At 39.7% G+C, this 25003-nt stretch overlaps 1 protein-coding gene across 1 annotated transcript in view; it reads left to right on the top strand.

Moving 5' to 3' along the window:
• EXD3 (exonuclease 3'-5' domain containing 3) overlaps positions 1–25003 on the top strand; it is an 849727-nt gene that overhangs the window by 397386 nt on the left and 427338 nt on the right. The window contains exons 12-16 of the mRNA XM_053695892.1: positions 7927–8083; positions 9657–9876; positions 15199–15308; positions 17444–17651; positions 22137–22291. Of these exons, the coding sequence (XP_053551867.1) occupies positions 7927–8083; positions 9657–9876; positions 15199–15308; positions 17444–17651; positions 22137–22291 (850 nt within the window). The remainder of the gene's footprint in view (positions 1–7926; positions 8084–9656; positions 9877–15198; positions 15309–17443; positions 17652–22136; positions 22292–25003) is intronic.

Here is a 25003-nt window from a genome sequence, read left to right as displayed (position 1 = left end):
TTCTCAAAAGATTAATCACCAATCTATAAAGGAAAGGTGCATATTAGACTGAATACTAAATTCAGACTAATACAGTACCATACAAATAACAATGTTAGAAAGGACAAAAACCTCCTCTATTTAATAGCAGTTATAGAGATATCGCCCTGGCTATAGAAAAACACTGGCCCATTTTAAAGAATGATCCAATTCTTAAGGAAATTGTAGGGAATAAACCGTTATGTATCTTTAGGAGGGCCCTACTTTGAAAAGTTGTTTAGCCCCCAGTAAGGTTGTGACATAAAAAGGAAGGCCTGAGACTAGGGGACAACATCAGCAGTCTTCTGGGTTTTTTAAACTTAAGAAGGGGGTCTACAAATGTGCTAAGAGTAGATGCCAGACATGTGACCATATTGGACATAATGAGACGAGTTTTAGATCCAATACGACTGGAGAAATATTTCAGATTAAGACCCGGATGACATGTGAAAGCATATATATTTTTTATTTAATAACATGCATTTGTGGAATTCAGTATTGTGGACGCACCAGTAGGTGTTTGAGAACACGATGGGGAGAACACCATAGAAACATTAAACATAACTTTAATAAACAAAGTGTGTAACAACATAGTACACTCATGCATGGGGGTAAAGATAATATATATCATATTGTCCCTATAGAATTCATCCCAAAATCTGTTCGTTATAATAGATTTACTAGTTTGCGACAAAGGGAGACCTATTGGATCTGGAAGCTCAAGACACTATTCCCTGAGGGATTAAATGAGAATTTAGATCTGGCAGCTTTCCAATAGTTTCTCCCTTTTTGTAATGATTTGGTAAACATGCCAATAGAGGAGGTTTTTGTCCTTTCTAACATTGTTATTTATATAGTATTAGACTGAATTTAGTATTCAGTCTAATATGCACCTTTCCTTTATAGATTGGTGATTAATCTTTTGAGAATACATATGTTGCATTTAAGATTACTCTACCATTGTTGTATGTTCTGTATGATATGATTTAAATTAATTTGCTTACATACAGCGCTGACAATGTGGCTATATGTATAGGGATATCTAGAGAGTGTGTATACAGGGAGTGCAGAATTATTAGGCAAGTTGTATTTTTGAGGATTAATTTTATTATTGAACAACAACCATGTTCTCAATGAACCCAAAAAACTCATTAATCTCAAAGCTGAATATTTTTGGAAGTAGTTTTTAGTTTGTTTTTAGTTTTAGCTATTTTATGGGGATATCTGTGTGTGCAGGTGACTATTACTGTGCATAATTATTAGGCAACTTAACAAAAAACAAATATATACCTATTTCAATTATTTATTTTTACCAGTGAAACCAATATAACATCTCAACATTCACAAATATACATTTCTGACATTCAAAAACAAAACAAAAACAAATCAGTGACCAATATAGCCACCTTTCTTTGCAAGGACACTCAGAAGCCTGCCATCCATGGATTCTGTCAGTGTTTTGATCTGTTCACCATCAACATTGCATGCAGCAGCAACCACAGCCTCCCAGACACTGTTCAGAGAGGTGTACTGTTTTCCCTCCTTGTAAATCTCACATTTGATGATGGACCACAGGTTCTCAATGGGGTTCAGATCAGGTGAACAAGGAGGCCATGTCATTAGATTTTCTTCTTTTATACCCTTTCTTGCCAGCCACGCTGTGGAGTACTTGGACGCGTGTGATGGAGCATTGTCCTGCATGAAAATCATGTTTTTCTTGAAGGATGCAGACTTCTTCCTGTACCACTGCTTGAAGAAGGTGTCTTCCAGAAACTGGCAGTAGGACTGGGAGTTGAGCTTGACTCCATCCTCAACCCGAAAAGGCCCCACAAGCTCATCTTTGATGATACCAGCCCAAACCAGTACTCCACCTCCACCTTGCTGGCGTCTGAGTCGGACTGGAGCTCTCTGCCCTTTACCAATCCAGCCACGGGCCCATCCATCTGGCCCATCAAGACTCACTCTCATTTCATCAGTCCATAAAACCTTAGAAAAATCAGTCTTGAGATATTTCTTGGCCCAGTCTTGACGTTTCAGCTTGTGTGTCTTGTTCAGTGGTGGTCGTCTTTCAGCCTTTCTTACCTTGGCCATGTCTCTGAGTATTGCACACCTTGTGCTTTTGGGCACTCCAGTGATGTTGCAGCTCTGAAATATGGCCAAACTAGTGGCAAGTGGCATCTTGGCAGCTGCACGCTTGACTTTTCTCAGTTCATGGGCAGTTATTTTGCGCCTTGGATTTTCCACACGCTTCTTGCGACCCTGTTGACTATTTTGAATGAAACGCTTGATTGTTTGATGATCACGCTTCAGAAGCTTTGCAATTTTAAGAGTGCTGCATCCCTCTGCAAGATATCTCACTATTTTTGACTTTTCTGAGCCTGTCAAGTCCTTCTTTTGACCCATTTTGCCAAAGGAAAGGAAGTTGCCTAATAATTATGCACACCTGATATAGGGTGTTGATGTCATTAGACCACACCCCTTCTCATTACAGAGATGCACATCACCTAATATGCTTAATTGGTAGTAGGCTTTCGAGCCTATACAGCTTGGAGTAAGACAACATGCATAAAGAGGATGATGTGGTCAAAATACTCATTTGCCTAATAATTCTGCACTCCCTGTATTGTTTGTTTTCCCCATATGTATGTATCTTTTCAAGCAATGTTATTTTTGAGTAGCCATAGATACGCCCTTATGTATAACGTTGCTATGACAACTGACACATTTTTCTGTAACCAAGAGTGCCAGCTTAGGTCTCTCTTTTTGTTTACTGGACATATTTGCCATTACTTTACACACAAGGGCCAATATTTTGTGCTTTAAATATGAGCGCAATGGGTGTTTGGTGTGATGGCTATCAGTGTCAAGTTTGGTCCCATAGTGTTGTGTGTGACTCCGCCTTGCGAGCACTCATACGTCTGTTTCCCAAAGACAACCTCTGGATATGACGCTGAGCACATGCACTCAACTCCTTTGGTCAACCATGGCGAGGCCTGTTCTGAGTGAAACCTGTCCTGTTAAACCGCTGTATGGTCTTGCCCACGGTTCTACAGCTCAAATTCAGGGTCCTGGCGATCTTCTTATAGCCTAGGCCATCTTTATTTAGAGCAACAATTCTTTTTTTCAGATCCTCAGAGAGTTCTTTGCCATGAGGTGCCATGTTGAACTTTCAGTGACCGGTAAGAGAGCGATAACACCAAATTTAACACACCTGCTCCCCGTTCACAACTGAGACCTTGTAACACTAATGAGTCACTTGACACCGGGGAGGGAAATGGCTAATTGGGCCCAATTTGGATATTTCCACTTAGGGGTGTACTCACTTTTGTTGCCAATGGTTTAGACATTAATGGCTGTGTGTTGAGTTATTTTGAGGGGACAGCAAATAGACACTGTTATACAGGCTGTACACTCACTACTTTACATTGTAGCAAAGTGTAATTTCTTCAGTGTTGTCATGAAAAGATATAATAAAATATTTACAAAAATGTGAGGGGTGTACTCACTTTTGTCGGATACTGTACCAGCATTGATGCATAAGCACCAGGATACAAATAGATGCAGGAAAATGTGTTTGGTTATGAAATAATTGTATAATTAATTTGGTATACAATTGGAAGTTGAACTTCTTTCTTTCTTTCTTTCTTTTTTTTTTTTTAATAAAAATTGTGTAAGATAAATGCATAACTTCACAATTATTTAATGTAGGATACAAAATAAAACAACTACATCTGTGCTGGCATTTCGGTTTTCTTTTTCTTCAGATGATTGTCAGTCCATGAATCATCATGTGTGGGATATATTTTTTGTTCTCAAGGAAGAGATACAAACCTGTACAGGAGAGCTTTACTTCACCACATGTCCCAGCATTCCTTAGTTCTGGTTTTCCTCCAGCAAGGAAGTTTGAAGTTCTCAGTCATCATATTGATAAGGGTTCTCTAAAACCCATATTCCCCCTCAATAGGACCTCTTGGACAACAAGGTCAACAAAGGAGTTCATATTGGCAATAAAATTATTCTACCAATGTAGGGATGTCACAGCCACCCCATTTATCTGTCAATCTTCTGTTCTACGGTGAGCTGCTCTAATATAGGTCCTTGGAACTGTGCTTGCACTTCCTTGGATGGTCCTTCTGCTGAAAGCAGACTGTGTCAGCAATGATCCAAGATAAAGGAAGAAGGTTGCTGCCAGGTAAGTAAAAGAAGTCACCTTCCACAGCCACCCGGCTATTCCCTGAACATCTATAGTGTTTACATAGCCTGAGGATGTTACACAATAATTTAGAAACTTCAGCAAGTGCAGTCTCTTTAAGAGTATAGTGGTATTGACATTAGCATGCACAACCTCTGACACTTAGTCTGCAAGCTCACTTAGTATGGGATTATGCTATACATACCCTTAGAGTAATTACCAACAGGCTGTTAAGAGGTTAATAAAACCCAGGAAGGCTTGCATTTTGCACAGGGTTATGGGTAGTCACTCCCTTTCCTCCTGATGGGTGGCCATCTTAACCAGGAAACTGATATTTACTAAGCTGTTTTGAAGCTGTGTTGGAAGCGGTAAGAACTTCTGAGCATATCGCAAATACTAGACAGGGGGTGTCTGCATTAAATTCTGCTCAGGGTAGCCACTAGGTTCCTACCTCCCAGTCTTAACCCTCAGGGTGTTCCACTGAGCTATCTCCTAAATTCAAAATATATTCATTCTGCAAAACTGATGGCTGCTATACCTTCTCCAGCCAAACAAAGATTACCAGGCGCAGATGTTACCTCTCCTCAGGTCACATCTGTGTCACCTATTTCCAGTCACTTGTCTAGTTACCCCCAACATAAGAAGGGGATGCTAGACTCTAACTGTTCCTCTGCTAAGGATTCATCTTCTAGAGACACCAGGTGAGGATGTGCTTTTTTATTTCAGGTTTGAGCCGCATTAAGAGAAGTGTTAAGGACCTTGTTTGCTAGATGAACCCAGCAACTCTCCTAAGGTTACCACTAATTTGCTAGATAGAGTCAAACCTGTTCCTCAACAGCTTAATATCTTCCCTAAACCTGAATCAATGTCTGAGCTTATGTCTAGCAGTGGAGCAAGTCAGGGGAACCTTTTGTTCTTTCAGCCAAGTTGAAGGCTATGTTTAGTTTGCCAGCCTCAATCTGGAGGTTTCTTAGAGAGGTTAGCAGCTCCCTCAAAGACCCAATGGACCAGAAGCGTCGAGGCTTCCATAGGTGATCATTTCAGGTGGTGGGTTATTTCACACAGCTGTATGATGCTATAACCTCTCTGAGGTTTCATCTGGTGAATGATCCTTGGAAGAGATCCCGAACTTAATGAAGCTAATTAAGGCTGACAAAAGCTTTATATGTGATGTAGAGGTAGAAATGTTTCCTATAAATGTGAAAAGTACTTCTATGGCTGTTTTAGCTAGATGTGCGTTATGACTAGTGGTCTCAAAGTACTGGACCTGGGGCCATATGCGGCCCTCAAGATAGTTTCATCTGGCCCTCCCTTCTTTAATAGGTAAACCATTATTATGAGCTGTCAATTTTTTTATGGTTCTAAGAGGTGTAACTAGTTTTCTATGTAGGCGCTTAAAAGATAAATATATAAAGACAAGTGTCCATTGTAGACTCCCACCATGCACTGCTTGGATAAATGTCTCTTTTTATACAGTTATACAATGGTCACCTCACTGGGCACTTACTGGGCAAGATAAATATAGACAACTGTGTATGTCTGTTGTGGGATACAACTCCCACCATGCACTACTACTTGGGTGAATGTCACTTAGTTTTTAGTATATCCAGTTCTGAAGCACTTATTCAGTTCAAGCAGCCCCCATGGGAGAAGAACACGTGGCCAGTGGCCCCCAGATACATTGAGCTTGATACCCCTGGGCTAAATCTTTGTGGGGTTAAACACATAGTTTCAGAAGTGGCAAGCTTCTGTAAAGGGCCAGTTAATAAATATTTTAGGCGTTGCAGGCTAAAAGACGAAATCAAGGATATTATATAAGTACCTATTACAATAGACAAAATACATTTCCACACATTTTATTGACAAAATCCATAATATATGACAAACAAATGAGCCACTTACTTTGGTTGCAGCCTCATTTTGAAAACAATTTTGTTGTGAAGAGTCCGGAATATTGTGCTGACTTACATTGTAGTGCACTAAGCAACAGAGCCAAGCGATCTGAGCGCCACATGCTATTCTTAAAACTACTCAACTCTGATGTTGTAGTGGAAAAGCTGTCTTAGACAATACATAAAACTTTCTATAAAACTTTATTAATGGACACATTCTTACTTACCTTGCAACTCCAACAGTCCATATTTGAGAGAGACCGTTCCTAAATCTGAGCGCTGTCCCTCTCAGACGGCCATATGTCCCTATTTGCAGAATTCCTTTACAAATTACTTTGTCAGAATTCCTTTAAGACATACCCATGACCTTGCCCCTCCTGACACAGCCCAGTCCACAATACGGCCCTTTAAATGTTGGCAGGGGTATGCTCTAAGCTCAGGGACCTTAAAAAAAAACATGTGACAGAGTGCTCTGTGTAGCACTTTCTAACTGTAGTCCTTTGTCCATTGGTTTGTTTGTATTTAAATGATTGATTTGTATTGTATATGTTATTTCTTGTGCAAACGATTAATACTGAATATTAAGATAGATACAGATAGACAGATACAGACAGAACAACAGACACAGACAAATAGATAGATACAGATATGCCAAGCTACCATTTTATTGGAAAATAGATCAGGAGATAAATACACTTAAAGGAATATTGTACACTAGATTTTTCTTAGCAAACATTTAGTAGATGATTCATGTATACAGCCTGTTTTGTAACAATGTATAGTTTTGCTTATTTTTAAATAACATTCTGCTGATTTTCAGACTCTAAACCAAGCCCCACATTTCTAGATGTAGACTGATGTCTACAGACTCCTACTTGCCACTGCTTGCATAAAGGGTCTTTTCATATGCAGGGGAGGGGAGGGTCTGCTCTCTGTCCCTTTCAGTGGGTGTCCCAGCCTAACCTCATCATCAGTGCTAAACTGGGAGCTTCTAAGTAAGTTTTTAAAAAGGTTAATACTGGATTTTTAGATCAGTATCTGTGCGTATTTTTCTTTATAGTAGGGTCTATTACATGCAGTTATATGAAAAATGGTGTATAATGTCCCTTAAAGGGAAAGGTCAGAAATAAAATGTGCATGGAAGGATTTAATTTTTAAATATAAGCATTTTTGCAATATACTTTTATTATCTAAAATGTTTCTAGTAAAAGTTACTTTCTTTCAGCGGCATACGCACCAGTAATCAAACAATGGAGGGAGTGTGTATTGTGTCTGCGAAGGCTAAATTTGTGTCACTGCTGACTCTCTTAGCAGGTATGTTTAAATACTGATGCACGGACCCTCACAGCATATGTGCGTATGCCACTGGAAAACCAAACAAACCTGTAATAACGTTTACTAGAACCATTTGTTTCTATTTAAATGCCCCCATGCACATTCTGATTTTGACTTTGCTACCCTTTAAAGCAGAAGTTTACGTACATCTAAATAATGTTCCGCTGCACAAGCATTTTTACAAAGAGGCTAAGGAATATTGAAACAATGCCATACAATAAGTATATTTACACACACAAACGTTTAAGCATACAAAGATATATTTTGTAAGTTATTAGCACGCATGTAGCTGATTCTCAGGATCTTCTCAGCAATGTAAATATCTTTCTGGCTAAATTATTTTAGGGGTGACTTGTGACAACAGCTGTTTTATAAATCTGTCAAATATCTGTTAGACATTTCGAATGTTTCTCCATGTCACAGTGACTTCCTCCAGTCCCCTGCACAGACATGGTTCCTAATGACCCCCTGATTCCTCTCTTTCACTAGTTCTGCTCTATATCACGGACTGTCGGATACAGAGACCACGGTTGACGATCCCCAGACCAGGAAGAAGCATTTTTACCAGCTCCCCATTCCCAGGGACAAGGTTCATTTCCTGCAGAGCTCTGAAGAGCTGTCCCGCTGCCGAGAAATAGTCATGAAGGTAACGGAACAAGACCACAATCTCCCGCCTGCTCGTGTGTTGGGTCAGGGTGGGAGATTCTATTAATCACTGATGCAGACCTTTACAGAAGTGTCCTTGATAATCGTTATGGCATTAGAGTATGGTTTTTCCTATTTATATTAAAAGGACAGGAAAGTCAAAATTAACCTTTCATGATTCAGCTAGAGCATGCAATTTAATACAACTTTCCAATTGACTTCTGTTATCAACTTTGCTTTACTCTTTTGGTATCCTTTGTTGAAAAGCATTCCTACGTAGGCTCGGGAGCAGCAAGGCATTACTGGAAGCTCGCTGCTGGTTGGTGGCTGCACCTATATTTTGTCATTGGCGTACCCCATGTTTCCAGCTAGCTCCCAGTAGTGCCTTGCTGCTCTGTCAGCAAATGAATTCATTAATGAAGCAAATTTGATAATATAATTTATTTAGTAAGTTGTTTAAAATGTATCTTCTATCTGAATCGTGACACATTTTCAAAGACTTAAAGGGACAGTCTACACTAAAATTGTTGTTGTTTAAAAAGATAGATAACGCCTTTTACCCATTCCCCAGCTTTGCACAACCAACATTGTTATATTAATATACTTTTTAACATTTAAACCTCTACTTTTCTGCCTGTTTCTAAGCTACTACAGGCAGCCTCTTATCACATGCTTTTTTATTAGCTTTTCACAATAGGAGACTGCTAGTTCATTTGGGCCATATAGATAACATTGGGCACACGCCCAGGGAGTTATTTAAGAGCACAACACAGCACTAATTGGCTTAAACGCAAATCAATAGATAATAAATACAAAGTCATGTGATCAGGGGGCTGTCAGAAGAGGCTTAGATACAAGATAATCACAGAGGTGAAAAGTATATTAATATAACAGTGTTGGTTATGAAAAACTGGGGAATGGGTAATAAAGGGATTATCTATCTTTTTAAACAATAAGAATTCTATTGTAGACTGTCCCTTTAATATTAGAAGGAACAGGGAAGAGTTATGAGCTCACTGGCCCTTTAACAATGGGTATAGCAAAGAAGAGTAACATCCTATTTATAGAGACATTTTTATGACCAGATTATCATTTGAAAACTTGTGTTTTTATATAATCCGTGTTCTCCCCAGGACCTATTTAAAAGGGCACAGTAATTGGCTATCTTTACTGACCACCCAGCTAATATAAAAAATAAAAATCAATGTTTGTTGCACAGATGTTTCAATTACTTTGTGCTTTAAATAACTTAAGTAACATTTATAAATAGCAGAAAATGTTATAATATTGCAAAGTATTACATTGCCCACACCCGGCTACTTCATAACGCCACCAGTCTGGCAACATTTTCTGTGGAGAACATTGTGATAATGTCATTAATTTACTGGCAAAAATATGTTTAGTTGCTCCAAGTAAATGTCATTTTATACAGATGTTTCATAGCTCAAATCTGATAAAATGCATTTTTTCTGTTTGTTCTTCTGTCATCTCATTATACCTATCTGTAATTGGCAAGGTGATGAGGTGATTGAGTGATGTTGAATGGTTTTATGCAACAATGTGTTCTTCACTAGGATGGCCAGACGGTCGGAGTAGACATGGAGTGGAGACCTTCCTTCGGAGATCTGGGAAAGCCCAACGTGTCCTTGATACAGGTGGCCGTAAAGGGGGAAGTCTTCCTGCTGGATTTGCTGAACGGAGTCATTACAGACAGCGACAAAAAGAAAAGCTGTAAAGAAGAACTGATCAGCTTAATCAAAGAACTATTCTCATCTCCTAAAGTTACAAAGCTGTGTAAATATCATTGTCACATTACTGTTGTGTACAATAAAAAGCTTCAACGATTAGTTGCTGATGAGCAATACATTAGAAATATATATGGCATGAAGAGTCCACAACTTAATTCCAATTACTAGTGGGATATTTAACTCCTGGCCAGCAGGAGGAGGCAAAGAGCACTCCAGCAAAGCTGTTAAGTGTAACTTCCCTTCCCATAATCCCCAGTCATTCTCTTTTCCTTTGTCAATGGAGGATGTGCGAAGATGGTGTCTAAAGATATTTAATCCTTTTATGAATACATTTCCCTGCAAGCAAGGATTGGGGTTATGCTGTGTCCATGTCAATCTCTTTAGTAAGAGTAATGGTGGCTATAAGCAGTTAGAAAGCGACAAGTTTGTCTTTGCTTTATTTCTAACATTATTGCTACCCATTCATAGAAAGCCAGGGTTGGTTACTCTGCTCTTTCTTTTTCTTTAGGTCCCTGATAGAGAGAGGAGTATCTATCACACCTAAGAAGCTGTTCCTGCCCTGCAGCTGTATCCACAGGTAAGTGCAGTTGTCTTCTAGGTATTGAAGGACAGCACTTTGGAGGTTAATTCCTCTAGTGGATTATTTCATGGAACAAGACCTTACAGTTAGGTTTTCAGTTGGGGCAGTTTGGCAGGCACTAGCATATGTGATATTTTATGGAAAGATAAGGGGGTTAATAATGTTTACCATTAGTTTGTTTGTGGAGAGACTGGCTGAAGGGGTAATTTAAGGCAATTTTGGAACCATAGGATATTTCTTTATTATTATGAGATTTAGTGCGGTGTACTTTAGTTTTATGGAGGTCGGAAAGAAACGCAAGCTTTTACAGTGGGGCAGTTTTCTTTTTTAGTCCGATCACGTGACCGCCTCTCTTCCGTCTTTAATATGTGGAGCGGAGCAAGTTAGATATCTTGCGATCTTGTCGCTTATCTCTGTGCCGGCTTCAGTTGGATCGCTCAAATTTGCTAATCTGGCATCCTACTTATAGCGGATCTAATTGGATATCTCTTGCTGATTTTCTGGAGTGACTACAGTCTCAGTGTGGTAACACTCCTCAGCTCAGCCTGAGGTATAGAGTTGTGATGAACTTTTTTCTAAAATAAAAACTGTTTTCCTTTTTGTATGTTAAGAGGTGTGTGCTTTATTTTTACCGTATTGGTTTTAAGTAATTCTCATATTTTATATATTTGATATATTTTAAAATTGATTCATCCATTACTTTTGACAAATGTTTGCTTTGGAGGCTCAGGCTGTACCTCCTGTGCAATTTTGTTCCACTTGCTTATCCAAGACCTTAAATTTCCGACCCCGATCCAATTTTGGATGAAGTGGGGGGCAGGCTTTCTCTCTTTCAGCAAGCTTGGATAAGCGATGTCCCAGATCGGTGGGTTGTGGACATAGTATCCCAGGGTTACAGAATAGGATTCAAGTCTTGCCCTCCAAGGGGCAGATTTCTCCTGTCAAGACTATCCACAAACCAGGTAAAGAGGGAGGCCTTCTTAAACTCCGTAGAAGACCTATCCTCCCTGGGAGTAATTGTTCCAGTTCCTGTAGAGGAACAGGGTTGAGGATTCTATTCAAATATATTTGTTGTACCCAAAAAGGAGGTAACTTTCTGTCCAATCCTAGACCTAAGGTGCCTCAACAAGTGCCTAAGGGTTCCGTCCTTCAAGATGGAAACTATTCTTTCCATTCTTTCATTGGTTCAGGAAGGTCAGTTCATGACGACCTTATATCTGAAGTGTGCATATCTTCATGTTCCCATTCATAGGGATCATCAGCAGTTTCTGATATTTGCCTTTTTAGACAAGCACTTCCAGTTTGTTGCTCTTCCGTTTGGTCTTGCCACGGCTCCCAGAATATTCACAAAGGTTCTGGGGGCCCTTTTGATGGTGGTCAGATCTCAAGGAATTGTGGTGGCGCCTTACCATCTTGGTTCAGGCGTCATCTTTTCAACTAGCAAAATCTCATACAGAGATGTTGTCTTTTCTATGTTCCCACAGATGAAAAGTGAATCTGGAAAAGAGTTTCCTTGTTCCAGCTACAAGGGTGTGTTTCTTAGGGACAATCATAGATTCCCTGTCCATGAAGATTTTCCTGACGGATGTCAATGCATGGAGGTGATTGGTCTGATGGTTGCTTCCATGGACATCATTCCTTTTGCTCGGTTCCATCTGAGACCACTGCAACTATGCATGCTCAGTCAATGGAAAGGAGACCATACCAATTTATCACAGACAGATCTGGATAACCTTACAAGAGACTCTCTTATGGTGGATTTCACAGGAACATCTGTCTTGGGGCACTTGCTTTCTGAGACCTTCCTGAGTGATTGTGACTACGGACTCAGCCTGTTAGGCTGGAGAGCAGTTTGGGGCTCTCTAAAAGCTCAGGGCCTGTGGACTCGGGAGGAGTCTTCTCTTCCCATAAACATCTTGGAGTTGAGAGCAATCTTTCAATGCCTTGACAGCATGGCCTCAATTATCTTTAGTCCGGTTTATCAGTTTCCACTCAGACAACATCATCTCAGTGACTTACATCAACCACCAAGAAGGAATTCAGAGTTCTTTGTCCATGAAGGAGGTGACTCACATTCTGCATTGAGCGGAAGCTCACAATTGTCTCCTATCTGCCATCCACATTCCAGGACTAACAATTACGAGGCAGATTTTCTGAGAAGACAAACTTTTCACCCCGGGGAGTGGGCTCTCCATCCGGAAGTGTTCTCAAGGATAACACTCAGGTGGGGGGTTCCGGAGTTGGATCTGTTGGCGTATCATCAAAATGCCAAGCTTCCAAAGTACGTTTCAAGGTCAAGAGATCCTCAGGCCACTCTGATAGACGCTCTAGCGGTTCCTCGGATCTTCTCTCTGGCATACCTGTTTCTTCCGTTTGCTCTTCTTCCACGAGTCATTGCTCGTATCAAACAAGAGAGAGCATCTGTAATTCTCACAGGATCTGGTCCGCGGATCTGGTGAGGATGTCATCTCTTCCACTTTAGAGGTTACCTCTGAGTAAAGACCTTCTAATTCAAGGTCCATTCCTCCATCCAAACCTGGATTCTCTGAAGCTGATTGCTTTGAGATTGAATGCCTAGTTTTGTCTAGACGTGGTTTTTCTGAGGCAGCCATTGATACAATGCTTCAGGCTCGTAAGCCTGTTACTCACAAGGATTTACCATAAAGTATGGCATAAATACCTTTATTAGTGCAAATCTAAGGGTTTCTCCTGGAGGCGGGTGAGAATTCCCATATTTTATCTTTTCATTAGGATGGTCTGGAGAAAGGGTTGTCAGTACTCTGAAGGGTCAGATATCTGCACTGTCTATTCTTTTGCACAAATGCCTGGCTGATTTGCCAGATGTTCAAGCTTTTGTTCATGCCCTGGTCAGAATCAGTCCTGTGTTTAAACCTGTTGCTCCTCCTTTGAGTCTTAACCTTGTTCTTAAAGTTTTTCAGCAGGCTCCGTTTGAGCCAATGCATTCTGTTGATATTATATTGTTATCTTGGAAGGTTGTCTGAGCTTTCGGCTGTGCAGTGTGATTCCCTGTACCTTATTTTTCATGCAGATAAGGCGGTCCTTCGTACTAAGTTGGGTTTTCTCCCTAAGGATGTGTCGGATCGAAACATTAATCAGGAAATTGTTGTTCCTTTGTTTTGTCCTAATCCTTCTTCTCAGAAAGAATGTTTGCAGCAAAACCTTGATGTTGTGCGTGCTTCTAAACTTTTACCTCCAAGCAACTAAAGATTTTTGGCAATGTTCTGCCCTCTTTGTGGTTTTGTCTGGCAAGCGTAAAGGTCAGAAAGCCACTTCTACTACCCTTTCCCTATGGTTAAGAAGTATTATTTGTTTAGCTTATGGGACAGCTGGACAGCAGCCTCCTTAGAGAATAATGGCTCATTCCACTAGGGCTGTCTCCTCATTCTGGGTTTCAAAAATGAAGCTTCTATGGAACAGATTTTGCAAGGCGGCAACATGGTCCTCTTTGCATACTTTTTCCAAATTCTACACTACTTTTGCCTCGGCTGAGGGCTCTTTTGAGAGATAGTTTCTTCAAGCGGGGGTACCTTCTGTTTAGGTCCTCCTGCCTTGTTCTCCCTCCCTTTTCATTCTCTGTCCTCTAGCTTGGGTATTGGTTCCCACTAGTAATTAGAATGAAGTTGTGGACTCTCCATGCCATAGGAAAGAAAACAAATGTTATGCTTACCTGATAAATTTCTTTCTTTTTGAGCATGGAGAGTCCACGACCCCGCCCTGTTTTTAATATAATTCGGCAGTTTTTTTTGAGTGAACCTCAGGCACCTCTATACCTTTGTGTTTCTTCTTTTTCCATTTTCCTTCTGCTGAATGACTGGGGATTATGGGTAATGGAAGTTACACTTAACAGCTTTGCTGGGGTGCTCTTTGCCTCCTCCTGCTGGCCAGGAGTTAAATATCCCACTAGTAATTGGAATGAAGTCGTGGACTCGGTAAGCATAAATTTAGTTTTTTATACACATAAAATATGTTATTGATTCATTAAAGGGACATTACAATGCTGAAAATGACTTGCTCTAATTTGCTAGAACATATTTTTGCATTGCTGATCCTAGATAAGTTTGTGTTGAACCCCTGCAGATTGCTTAAATACATATGTAAAGTACCACCTGGGGGCTGCAAGCAGAAAACTGCAGCTGGTTGACTGCTACATGTAATTGTTCATTCTGATTGGTTCACTGGCCATGTCCTGCTCTGGACCTGCAGTGCTTGCTAGTTTTGAGTTGGACTTTACTTAAAGGGATATGAAACTAACACATTTTCTTTTGTGATTTAGACAGAGCTTGCAATTTTAAAAAAGCTTCAAATTGACTTCTATTTGCTTCATTCCCATGATATTCTTTGTTGAAGAGATACCTAGGTAGCATGTCAGGAAATAGCGCTGCCATCTAGTCCTCTTGCAAATGGATAACATTCTTGCAAAACTGCTGTCATATAGTGCTCCAGAAATGGGCCGACTCACATCTCTGCTGTTCAACAAATGATACCAAGAGAAAAAAAGAAAAATTGATAATAGAAGTTAATTTGAATTTTTTTTTAAAATTGCATACTCTATTTGAATCATGAAAGAAAATTTTGGGGTTTCATGTCCCTTTAATGTATTTAACCTCTTTATGGACGTTAAACACATAATTAACTAGGGTCAGTAATGCAAACATTACATGTTCCAGCCTATAAAACCCCGAATCATTTTGAATATTCCTTTAGAGGGTTATTTCTTTGTGTGGAGTCTCCACCAATATGTTGACTCCCACCTTGTTTTCGCTGCAGGTTATGGGATGCTTGGAGATCTACAGAGTCTGGAGGGCACTGACCCTGAGTTTATAGGCCTGGATAAGCAGCTGCACGGTGTACTGGACCTCCTAATGGTTCATAAACAGGTGAGCGAAGGAAGTTCAACTAAGCCAGACATCTGCAGTAGAACTGTCAGAGACCGTATTGGTCAACTCTCAGTAAACTGCATCTGGGCTTTAATATTTCATAAACTTTTATATGATTTTACAAAATATGAAACAGTTATGCATGTGCCAGCTGTAGTGAACTTGCTTTAAAGGGACAGTCAACTTTTATTGATAAAAGATAGATAATCCCTTTATTACCCATTCCCCAGTTTTGCATAACCAACACTATTATATTAATACACTTTTTACCTCTGTGATTACCTTGTATCTAAGCCTCTGCAGACTGCCCCATTATCTCTGTTCTTTTGACAGACTTGCATTTTAGCCAATCAGTGCTCACTCCTAGGTAACTTCACGGGTGTGAGCACAATGTTATCTATATGGCAAACCTGGACTAGCTAGCTGTGAAAAACTGCCAAATGCATTCAGATAAGAGGAGGCCTTCAAGGGCTTAGAAACTAGTTTCACAAACAGATTCTGTAGGGAAAAAGCGCTCTACTTCATCCAGTAGTTTGCGGCACAATGGAGAGTGGGTGTAGCAGTATCCTTCAGGTGCTGGGTGTTCAGTGCTGCAACAGGTGTGTCTATTCCACACCCAATCAAATAACAGATATCCAAAGAGTAGGGCGCACTGGCACTCGACAAAGGAAAGTTCGCAAAAAGTTTAAAATCTTCAAAATGAATTATCCAAGATTAAGAACATAAGAGGTGAAGCTCCATCTAAAAACAAATGCAGGTAAGTGCGGTCTAAATCTGACGCAAGATCTAGACCGCACTTACCCGTGTTTGTTTTTAGATGGAGCTTCACCTCTTATGTTCTTAAAGGGATACTGAACCCAAATTTTTTCTTTCCTGATTCAGATAGAGCATGACTAGATAGAGCAACTTTCTAATTTACTCCTATTATCAAATTTTCTTTATTCTTTTGGTATCTTTATTTGAAATGCAAGAATGTAAGTTTAGATGCCGGCCCATTTTTGGTGAACAACCTGGGTTGTCCTTGCTGATTGGTGGATAAATTCAGCCACCAATAAAAAGTGCTGTCCAGAGTACTGAACCAAGAAAAAAGTTTAGATGCCTTCTTTTTCAAATAAAGATACCAAGAGAATGAATAAAATTTGATAATAGGAGTAAATTAGAAAGTTGCTTAAAATTGCCTGCTCTATCTGAATCAAGGAAGTACAAATTTGGGCTCAGTGTCCCTTTAATCTTAGATAATTCATTTTGAAGATTGTAAACTTTTTGTGAACTTTCCTTTGTCGAGTGCCAGTGCGCTCTACTCTTTTGATATCGGCTTATAAATTAGCATGTGAGCGTACATAGGTTTAGCTTTCAACTAAGAATACCAAGAGAACAAAGCAAATTTGATGAGAAAAGTAAATTGGCAAGTTGTTCAAAATTGCATTAGTTGAGATCAGAGCTGTGACCCCTATATTCTTTAGCACAATATTCTTTACCCATAATAATTAGTCTTTACAAATGGCAAATCAATCCTAGCTTTTAAAACAGTGCTAGATGTATAAAGGGTCATTACAAATAACAAATATATATATACAGTATATATATATATATACACTATATATATATATAAACTATATATATATATATATACACTATATATATATATATATATCATGTAGGGTTGCCACCCGTCCCTTAAAATACAGAACACTTATAAGTTACACATGCTGCAGGGTGTGCAGGGAGGAACATGAATAGTGCTGCCCAGAAACACAATACATTTTCCTCCCTGCACACCCTGAGGAAGCAAACCCTAATATCATGCATATAGCAGAAAAATAATTGCATAAAACTTGTTGAAACCATCAGAAATTCAGATTTCTGCACAACCAATTCCTAAGTATCAGTTTCTCACTGGCTGATGGGTACAACTCCCATATCCGTATTGGCTGTCAGGAGCACACCTCCAAAATCTCCCATTGCAGTGTCACTGTAAGGTTTTGCTGCATTTTGCTTCTTTATTTGCTATTTTGGCATTCACAATAAAGCTTTGTGATCGAATGGCAATAAAAAGGTTGGATGATATGAGCAGCTCTCTACCATCACATTAGTGAGATGTTTGCAAACCATGAGTGCCTCTCCTTTCTATTTAGATACAGCATTATCAGCACAGACCGAGGAACCACAGCAGCCCAGTGGATGTCCTCGCAGGCAGCCAGGCATCTGGTAACGGACACGATGTGCAGCCAGCCGGCCTTAGCCTGTTGGTGAGAGATGTGCTGGGGAAACCACTGGACAAGACTGAGCAGCTCTCAAACTGGGACAGGAGACCCCTCCGGGAACAGCAGATCATCTATGCAGGTACATGAGCTTATACAGCAGAGTATGGCAAGCTGTATGCGAACATCAGGTGCCATTGTAGTCAAACGTAAGTGGTTGTATCCAAACAATACTTTCATTTCTGCTAAACAAAATAAATACCCATATATTATTATTATTATTATTATTATCATTTATTTGTATAGCGCCGCCAAATTCCGTAGCGCTGGGTACAATGACAAAGATTTGTGATAAAATACAAAAACTTAACAAAACTAAACAAATCTAGTACAGGAGGAAGAGGGCCCTGCTCCGGAGAGCTCACAGTCTATAGGTTTTTGGGTGCAGAGACATAAGGTTGGGGTAGCTTGTTACATCGGTTGTAGTTGCAGCAGTGAGTCAGGCAGTTCATGTATTAGCTTGGTTCGGATGCGGGATGGAGGAGAGATGGTAAGCGTCGCTGAATAGGTGGGTTTTCAAGGATCTTCTGAAGCTATACAAGGTTGGAGACAGTCTGATGGAGCGGGGTAGAGAGTTCCAGAGGACAGGAGCAGCACGTGCGAAGTCTTGGAGGCGGGAGTGGGATGTAGAGATAACAGGAGTGTAGAGACGTAGGTCAGAGGTTGATCAAAGAGGACGGGATTGGGAATATTTCACGATGAGAGAGGAAATATAGTTGGTAGTTAGACTGTTGAGTGCTTTGTAGGTTAGGGTTAATACTTTAAATTGTATTCTGGGGTATACATTGTGTTTTATAAGAGCTATAAAGGGGAGACAGACCCACAAAAGAGGGATATTCGGGGGAGTAAGAGATAGGAGGATTACTTACCTGCCGCCAGTGTTCCTTCTAAGGCCAGTTTTGTGTGCGGCCCAGCATTGAAATAGTTAATAAGGGAACCACACCTTGCAGTCTGCATTGTGTAGTGTTTGCTAATTGCTCTAATTAACTATTCCACTACTGGTCTGCTCACCAAACTGGCCTTAAAGGGATACAAAACCCAAAATGTTTATTTTGCGATTCAGCAATAGAATACAATTTTAAACAACATTCCAATTTACTTCTATTATCTAATTTGTCTTATTTTTTAGATATCTTTTGTTGAAGAAATAACAATGCACATGGGTGAGCCAATCTCGGGAGGCAAAATTGCATGCTCTTTCTAAATCATTAAAGAAAAAATGTGGGGTTCTTAAAAGGGAACACTGCCTGCCACCATAAGGAAAGAGAAGGGCAGATTGACCCCAAACAATGACGTACCCTTGAGTCACCATCTTTTGGGGTGAATCTCCCGTTCAGAGTGAGGATAGAGACAGACTCACGAAAGCAGATTTAGGGCAGTAAGAGAGAGGAGGGAGTCTGGTCCCCCACCTACATGTCATTGGTTCTCCCTACCTTAGAGAAGATGATATATTTCCGGTATGTCCGTGTGTTTTATTAGCATTTCTCTATATCGTTTCCTGGTGCTGTACTTTACCTGTCACAGCAGCTGTTGCTTTGGCGCTTTTCGCACCTTGTCTTCCTTATCATATATAGTTTACGTTTTTATAACCAGCACCCAGGCTACCGTGCATATGGGGTACTTCTGTCATGACTCTGAGCGGTAAACATATAAAAATGAGCACATTAATATATCAATGAAATATAATCCAGATGCTGCTTTGAAGTTTGAGCCCAGCACGATTAGTCAAAAGCTACACATGGCGTCTGTCTGACCATCCGGTAACGCACGCAAATGAACTTGATTGATGAGATTTCTCTTCCTGGTTCAGGTTTTTGTAGTTTTAATATCTTGTGCTATAAAAACAAAAACAACCTGTTTGCTGCAGACTTCTGAATTAAATTCAGATCTTATTGTTGTCAACAAATGTTTTTGTAATATTGAAGCAGTAAAAAAAGCTCTTTAAAGGGACAAAAATTAAACTTTCATGTGTCCAAAACAACATAAAACGAGACTTTTCAACTTACAGCTGTCACCAAATGTATTTTTTGTTCTTTTTGTGTTCTTTGCTGAAATGCATATCTATACACTGTATCAACAGTGCACTACAACTCCTAGGGGTATGTTGAATTTAAAAGACCTAGCTTTAAAGGGACGTTGTTTTGCTTTTTTTACATTTTATTTATGCATTAGAAAGTATTCACTGTATTGCAAATAATATTGATAGGTATAAGAAAGCAATGCTGAGATAACAACAAAATGCTGTTTTAGGTAGTGCTACATTGTCTTTGCAAGATAATAAAAACCTTTATTCTGTAGACTTGGGGTAATGGAAAGACACCTTGTTCTTAAAGGGATGTGAAAGAGTCTGCTTTTTTGTTGTAATATGCAGTGGTTTATACATTGCAGTATGTATTATTCATCATTTTATAAGGATTTTACCTTTTCTTTCTTTTAACTTCATTTGTGCAGTGTCCATTACTTCCTCTCACTGCCCTACAAGGTGGCTGTGGTCTTCACAGAAAGGCATTTATAGTTTGATGGCAAAGATCTTCTAGAGTAACTTGAGCTGGTGTACTATTAAGATAACACTAAAGAGACTGTTTTGCTCACGCGCAGAAGATGCAGACTGCAATTTAAGTTCAATACATATCTCCTCTTGTATCTCCCGAGGGCAGTGGCTACAATAAGATATTCCAGTTGCTCATTTTGCAAGAAAACAAGTTGTTTGCTGTTTTCTTTTTTACACAATCTGTTTCTTTTTATGTTTACTTTGATATAACATATTTGTTTTTACTAAAGGAGCACTGTTTCATATCCCTATAACAACTTTAGATTGCAGCTTAATGCTGGACTATTTTTGGCAGAGAGGGTGGTTACGTTTTCTTGACCAATTTCATGTTATTCTTTTTTTATCTTAGTATTTAAAATATTCACCATTCTTATTCAACTATATGACAGCTTAAAGGGACATGAAACCCAAAAGTTTTTTTTCATGGTTCAGATAGAGAATACAATTTTAAACAACTTTCCAGTTTACTTATATTGTTTAATTTGCTTCCTTCTCTTGTTATCCTTTGCTGAAAGGTTTTTCTAGGAAAGCTCAGAAGCAGCAAATAACCTAGGTTCTAGCTGCTGATTGGTGGCTGCATATATATACCGATTGTCATTGGCTCACCCATGTGTTCAGTTAGAAACCAGTTGTGCATTACTGCTCCTTCAACGAATGATGCCAAGAGAATGAAACAACTTAGAAAATAGAAGTAAATTAGAAAATTGTTTAAGATTCTATTCTCTATCTTAAAGGGACAGTCTACCATAGAATTGTTATTGTTTTAAAAGATAGATAATCCCTTTATTACCCATTCCCCAGTTTTGCATAACCAACACAGTTATATTAATACACTTTTTACCCCTGTGATTACCTTGTATCTAGGAACCTTCTTCCAGCCCCCTGATCACATGACTGTGACTGTTTATTATCTATTGTCTTAAATTTAGCATTTTTTTCTGCTAAATCTTAAATAACCCCCTGTGCCTGAACACAGTGTTATCTATATAGCCCACGTGTACTTTCTGTCTCTTTGGGGTCTATTTATTAAAGGTCTTGCGGACCTGATCTGACAGTGCGGATCAGGTCCGCAAGACCTCGCTGAATGCGGAGAGCAATACGCTCTCCGCATTTAACATTGCACCAGCAGCTCACAAGAGCTGCTGGTGCAATGACGCCCCCTGCAGACTCGCGGCCAATCGGCCGCCAGCAAGGAACTGTCAATCAACCCCATCGTACTCGATCGGGTTGATTTCCGGCGATTCCTGTCCGCCTGCTCAGAGCAGGCGTACAGGGTTATGGAGCAGCGGTCTTTAGACCGCTGCTTCATAACTTGTGTTTCTGACGAGTCTGAAGACTCACCAGAAACACGGGCCCACACGGAGCTTGATAAATGGGCCCCTTTGTGTTGAAAAGAGATTTAAAAAGCATGTGATAAGAGGCAGCCCTCAAAGGCTTAGAAATTAGCATATGAGCCTACCTAGGTTTAGTTTAAACTAAGAATACCAAGAGAAAAAAAAGCAAATTTGATGATAAAAGTAAATTGGAAGGTTGATTAAAATTAAAAGTCCTATCTGAATAATGAAAGTTTAATTTATACTAGACTGTCCCTTTAATCATGAAAGAACATTTTTGGGCTTCATGTCCCTTTAAGTTCATGTTACCCCTGATTTGATAGTGTGGTCTGTTCATATCAGGGGTGTCATGGATGTATGGCTCTAAATAGGCAACTTTTCAATACCCTATCACATTTATTACGCTACATATCATATAATATATGGATTAGGAAGTCAGGTGAGCCCCTTATTTGAAAGAGGAGATTCAGTTATTTCCAAAAATTTTAATGTACCACTCTGAGTTTCCTGTGAGATTAATGTTCTTGTTCCCCCTAGATTATACTCTAGCTGTGCCTGTTTTGAGGGCATTTACCTCCTTGTTTTCACCTTGTGGATGCCCCCTGCTTGTGCAATTTTTGCGAATAATGCAGGTTCATATAATTGTTACTTCCTGAGCGATTTCTCCTTTGTTACGTTACAGCTGCTGATTCGTACTGTCTGCTGGAGGTGTATGAGGAGCTGCAAAGTGACCCTTTACGATATGGGCTCCATCAGGATTTCCACAAGCTGCCACAAAAACCCGCTGTGCCGAGGCATCAAACTGAAAAACAGAAGATTGCAGCTGTACAAAAGCAGGTATGAAGTGTGTGACATTATAGTCATATCTTTTTATATATGAATCAGAATTAGTCATCACATTAGAAAAGATCTGCAAACAAAATAAACTGTTGTTTTGTTAGCACAGTTTGAATTATTTTACAACCCAAGGACACACCCCTTTGCAGTAACCAATTAGATACAGTTTTCTTCTGTTAAGTGTGATCAGTCCACGGGTCATCATTACTTGTGGGATATTAACTGCTCCCCTACAGGAAGTGCAAGAGGATTCACCCAGCAGAGTTGCTATATAGCTCCTCCCCTCTACGTCACCTCCAGTCATTCTCTTGCACCCAACGACTAGATAGGATGTGTGAGAGGACTATGGTGATATATTTAGTTTTTATATCTTCAATCAAAAGTTTGTTATTTTATAATAGCACCGGAGTGTGTTATTCCTTCTCTGGTAGAATTTGAAGAAGAATCTACCTGAGTTTTTCTATGATTTTAGCCGGAGTAGTTAAGATCATATTGCTGTTTCTCGGCCATCTGAGGAGAGGTAAACTTCAGATCAGGGGACAGCAGGCAGATTAATCTGCAAAGAGGTATGTAGCAGTTTATTATTTTCTGACATGGAATTGATGAGAAAATCCTGCCATACCGTTATAATGTAAACTCAGCCTTGAATGCAGTAGATGTAGCTGATATCAGGCTGTCATGTATGTATATTTTACACTTCAGTTTTCTGGGAAATGGTACTTCTCTGGCTTTTAAACTGTATACATAGACTTAACCTATTTTGCAGGGACTTGCAATAGGTTTTAAATGACAATTAATTATTGAGGTAAAACGTTTTTTTGCTGGCATGTAAAAACGTTTTTTTCTCTGAGGTACTGGGTGAAAAAATATTTTGGGCACTTTTTTTCCACTTGGCAATAGTTTTGATTTAAATTAGAGCAGTTCACTGATCCCTCTCACTGTTATGTGTGTGGGGGAGGGGCCATTTTGGTGCTTTCTCTATGCATCAGAAAAACTCAGTCAGAGGTTCATTTTCTTCCTGCATGATCCGGTTCATCTCTACAGAGTTCAGGGATCTCAAGAGTCTTTTTTGAGGGAAGTAATCATTCACAGCAGAGCTGTGCTGATTGTATTGACTGTGATATAAAAAACGTTTATTTGTGTATTTTTTTCTGCTGCCTGGGTTAGTTATCATTTGCTGAGGGGAACAATCCTTTGCTAAAACTGTATATTCTGACAAAGATTGATGCTATAACTTAATTATTTTATCTGTTATAATATTTTCTGTGCTTCTTAAAGGCACAGTTCGTTTTCATATTATTTGTAAATTACTTTGAAAAGTATTTCCAAGTTGCTGTTTATTTGCTAGTGTGTTAAACATGTCTGATTCAGAGGAATATCTCTGTGCTATATGTGTTAATGCCAAAGTGGAGCCCAATAGAAATTTATGTACTAAATGTATTGATGCTACTTTAAAAAATAGTCAATCTGTACAAATTGAACATATTTCACCAAACAACGAGGGGAGAGTTATGCCGACTAACTCGCCTCACGTGTCAGTACCTGCATCTCCCGCTCAGGAGGTGCGTGATATTGTAGCGCCGAGTGCATCTGGGCGGCCATTACAAATCACATTACAAGATATGGCTACTGTTATGACTGAAGTTTTGGCTAAACTACCAGAACTAAGAGGTAAACGTGATCACTCTGGGATGAGAACAGAGTGCGCTGATAATGCAAGGGCCATGTCTGATACTGCGTCACAGTTTGCAGAACGTGAAGACGGAGAGCTTCATTCTGTGGGTGACGGTTCTGATCCAAATAAACTGGACTCAGACATTTCAAATTTTAAATTTAAGCTGTAGAACCTCCGTGTGTTACTAGGGGAGGTATTAGCGGCTCTGAATGATTGTAACACAGTTGCAATCCCAGAAAAAATGTGTAGGTTGGATAAATATTTTGCGGTACCGACGAGTACTGACGTTTTTCCTATACCTAAGAGACTTACTGACATTGTTACTAATGAGTGGGATAGACCCGGTGTGCCTTTCTCACCCCCTCCTATATTCAGAAAAATGTTTCCAATAGACGCCGCCACACGGGACTTATGGCAAATGGTCCCTAAGGTGGAGGGAGCAGTTTCTACTTTAGCTAAGCGTACCACTATCCCAGTGGAGGATAGCTGTGCTTTTTCAGATCCAATGGATAAAAAATTAGAGGGTTACCTTAAGAAAATGTTTGTTCAACAAGGGTTTATATTGCAACCTCTTGCATGTATTGCGCCTGTCACGGCTGCAGCAGCATTTTGGTTTGAGTCTCTGGAAGAGACACTTCAATCATCCACACTAGATGACATCACACACAAACTTAAATTCCTTAAGTTAGCTAATTCATTTATTTCAGATGCCGTAGTACATTTAACTAAACTTGCGGCTAAAAATTCAGGATTCGCCATTCAGGCACGCAGAGCTCTGTGGCTAAAATCCTGGTCAGCTGATGTTACGTCTAAATCTAAATTGCTTAATATTCCTTTCAAAGGGCAGACCTTATTCGGGCCCGGCTTGAAAGAGATTATTGATGACATTACAGGAGGTAAAGGTCATGCCCTGCCTCAGGACAAGGCCAAAGCCAAGGCTAGACAGTCCAATTTTCGTTCCTTTCGTAATTTCAAAGCAGAAGCAGCATCAACTTCCTCTGCACCAAAACAGGAAGGAGCTGTTGCTCGCTACAGAC

The sequence above is a fragment of the Bombina bombina genome, chromosome 12, assembly GCF_027579735.1.
Source record: "Bombina bombina isolate aBomBom1 chromosome 12, aBomBom1.pri, whole genome shotgun sequence".
Classification (NCBI taxonomy): domain Eukaryota; kingdom Metazoa; phylum Chordata; class Amphibia; order Anura; family Bombinatoridae; genus Bombina; species Bombina bombina.
Note: the sequence above shows the minus strand (reverse complement) of the source record. Positions and strands in the feature narration are given on the sequence as shown.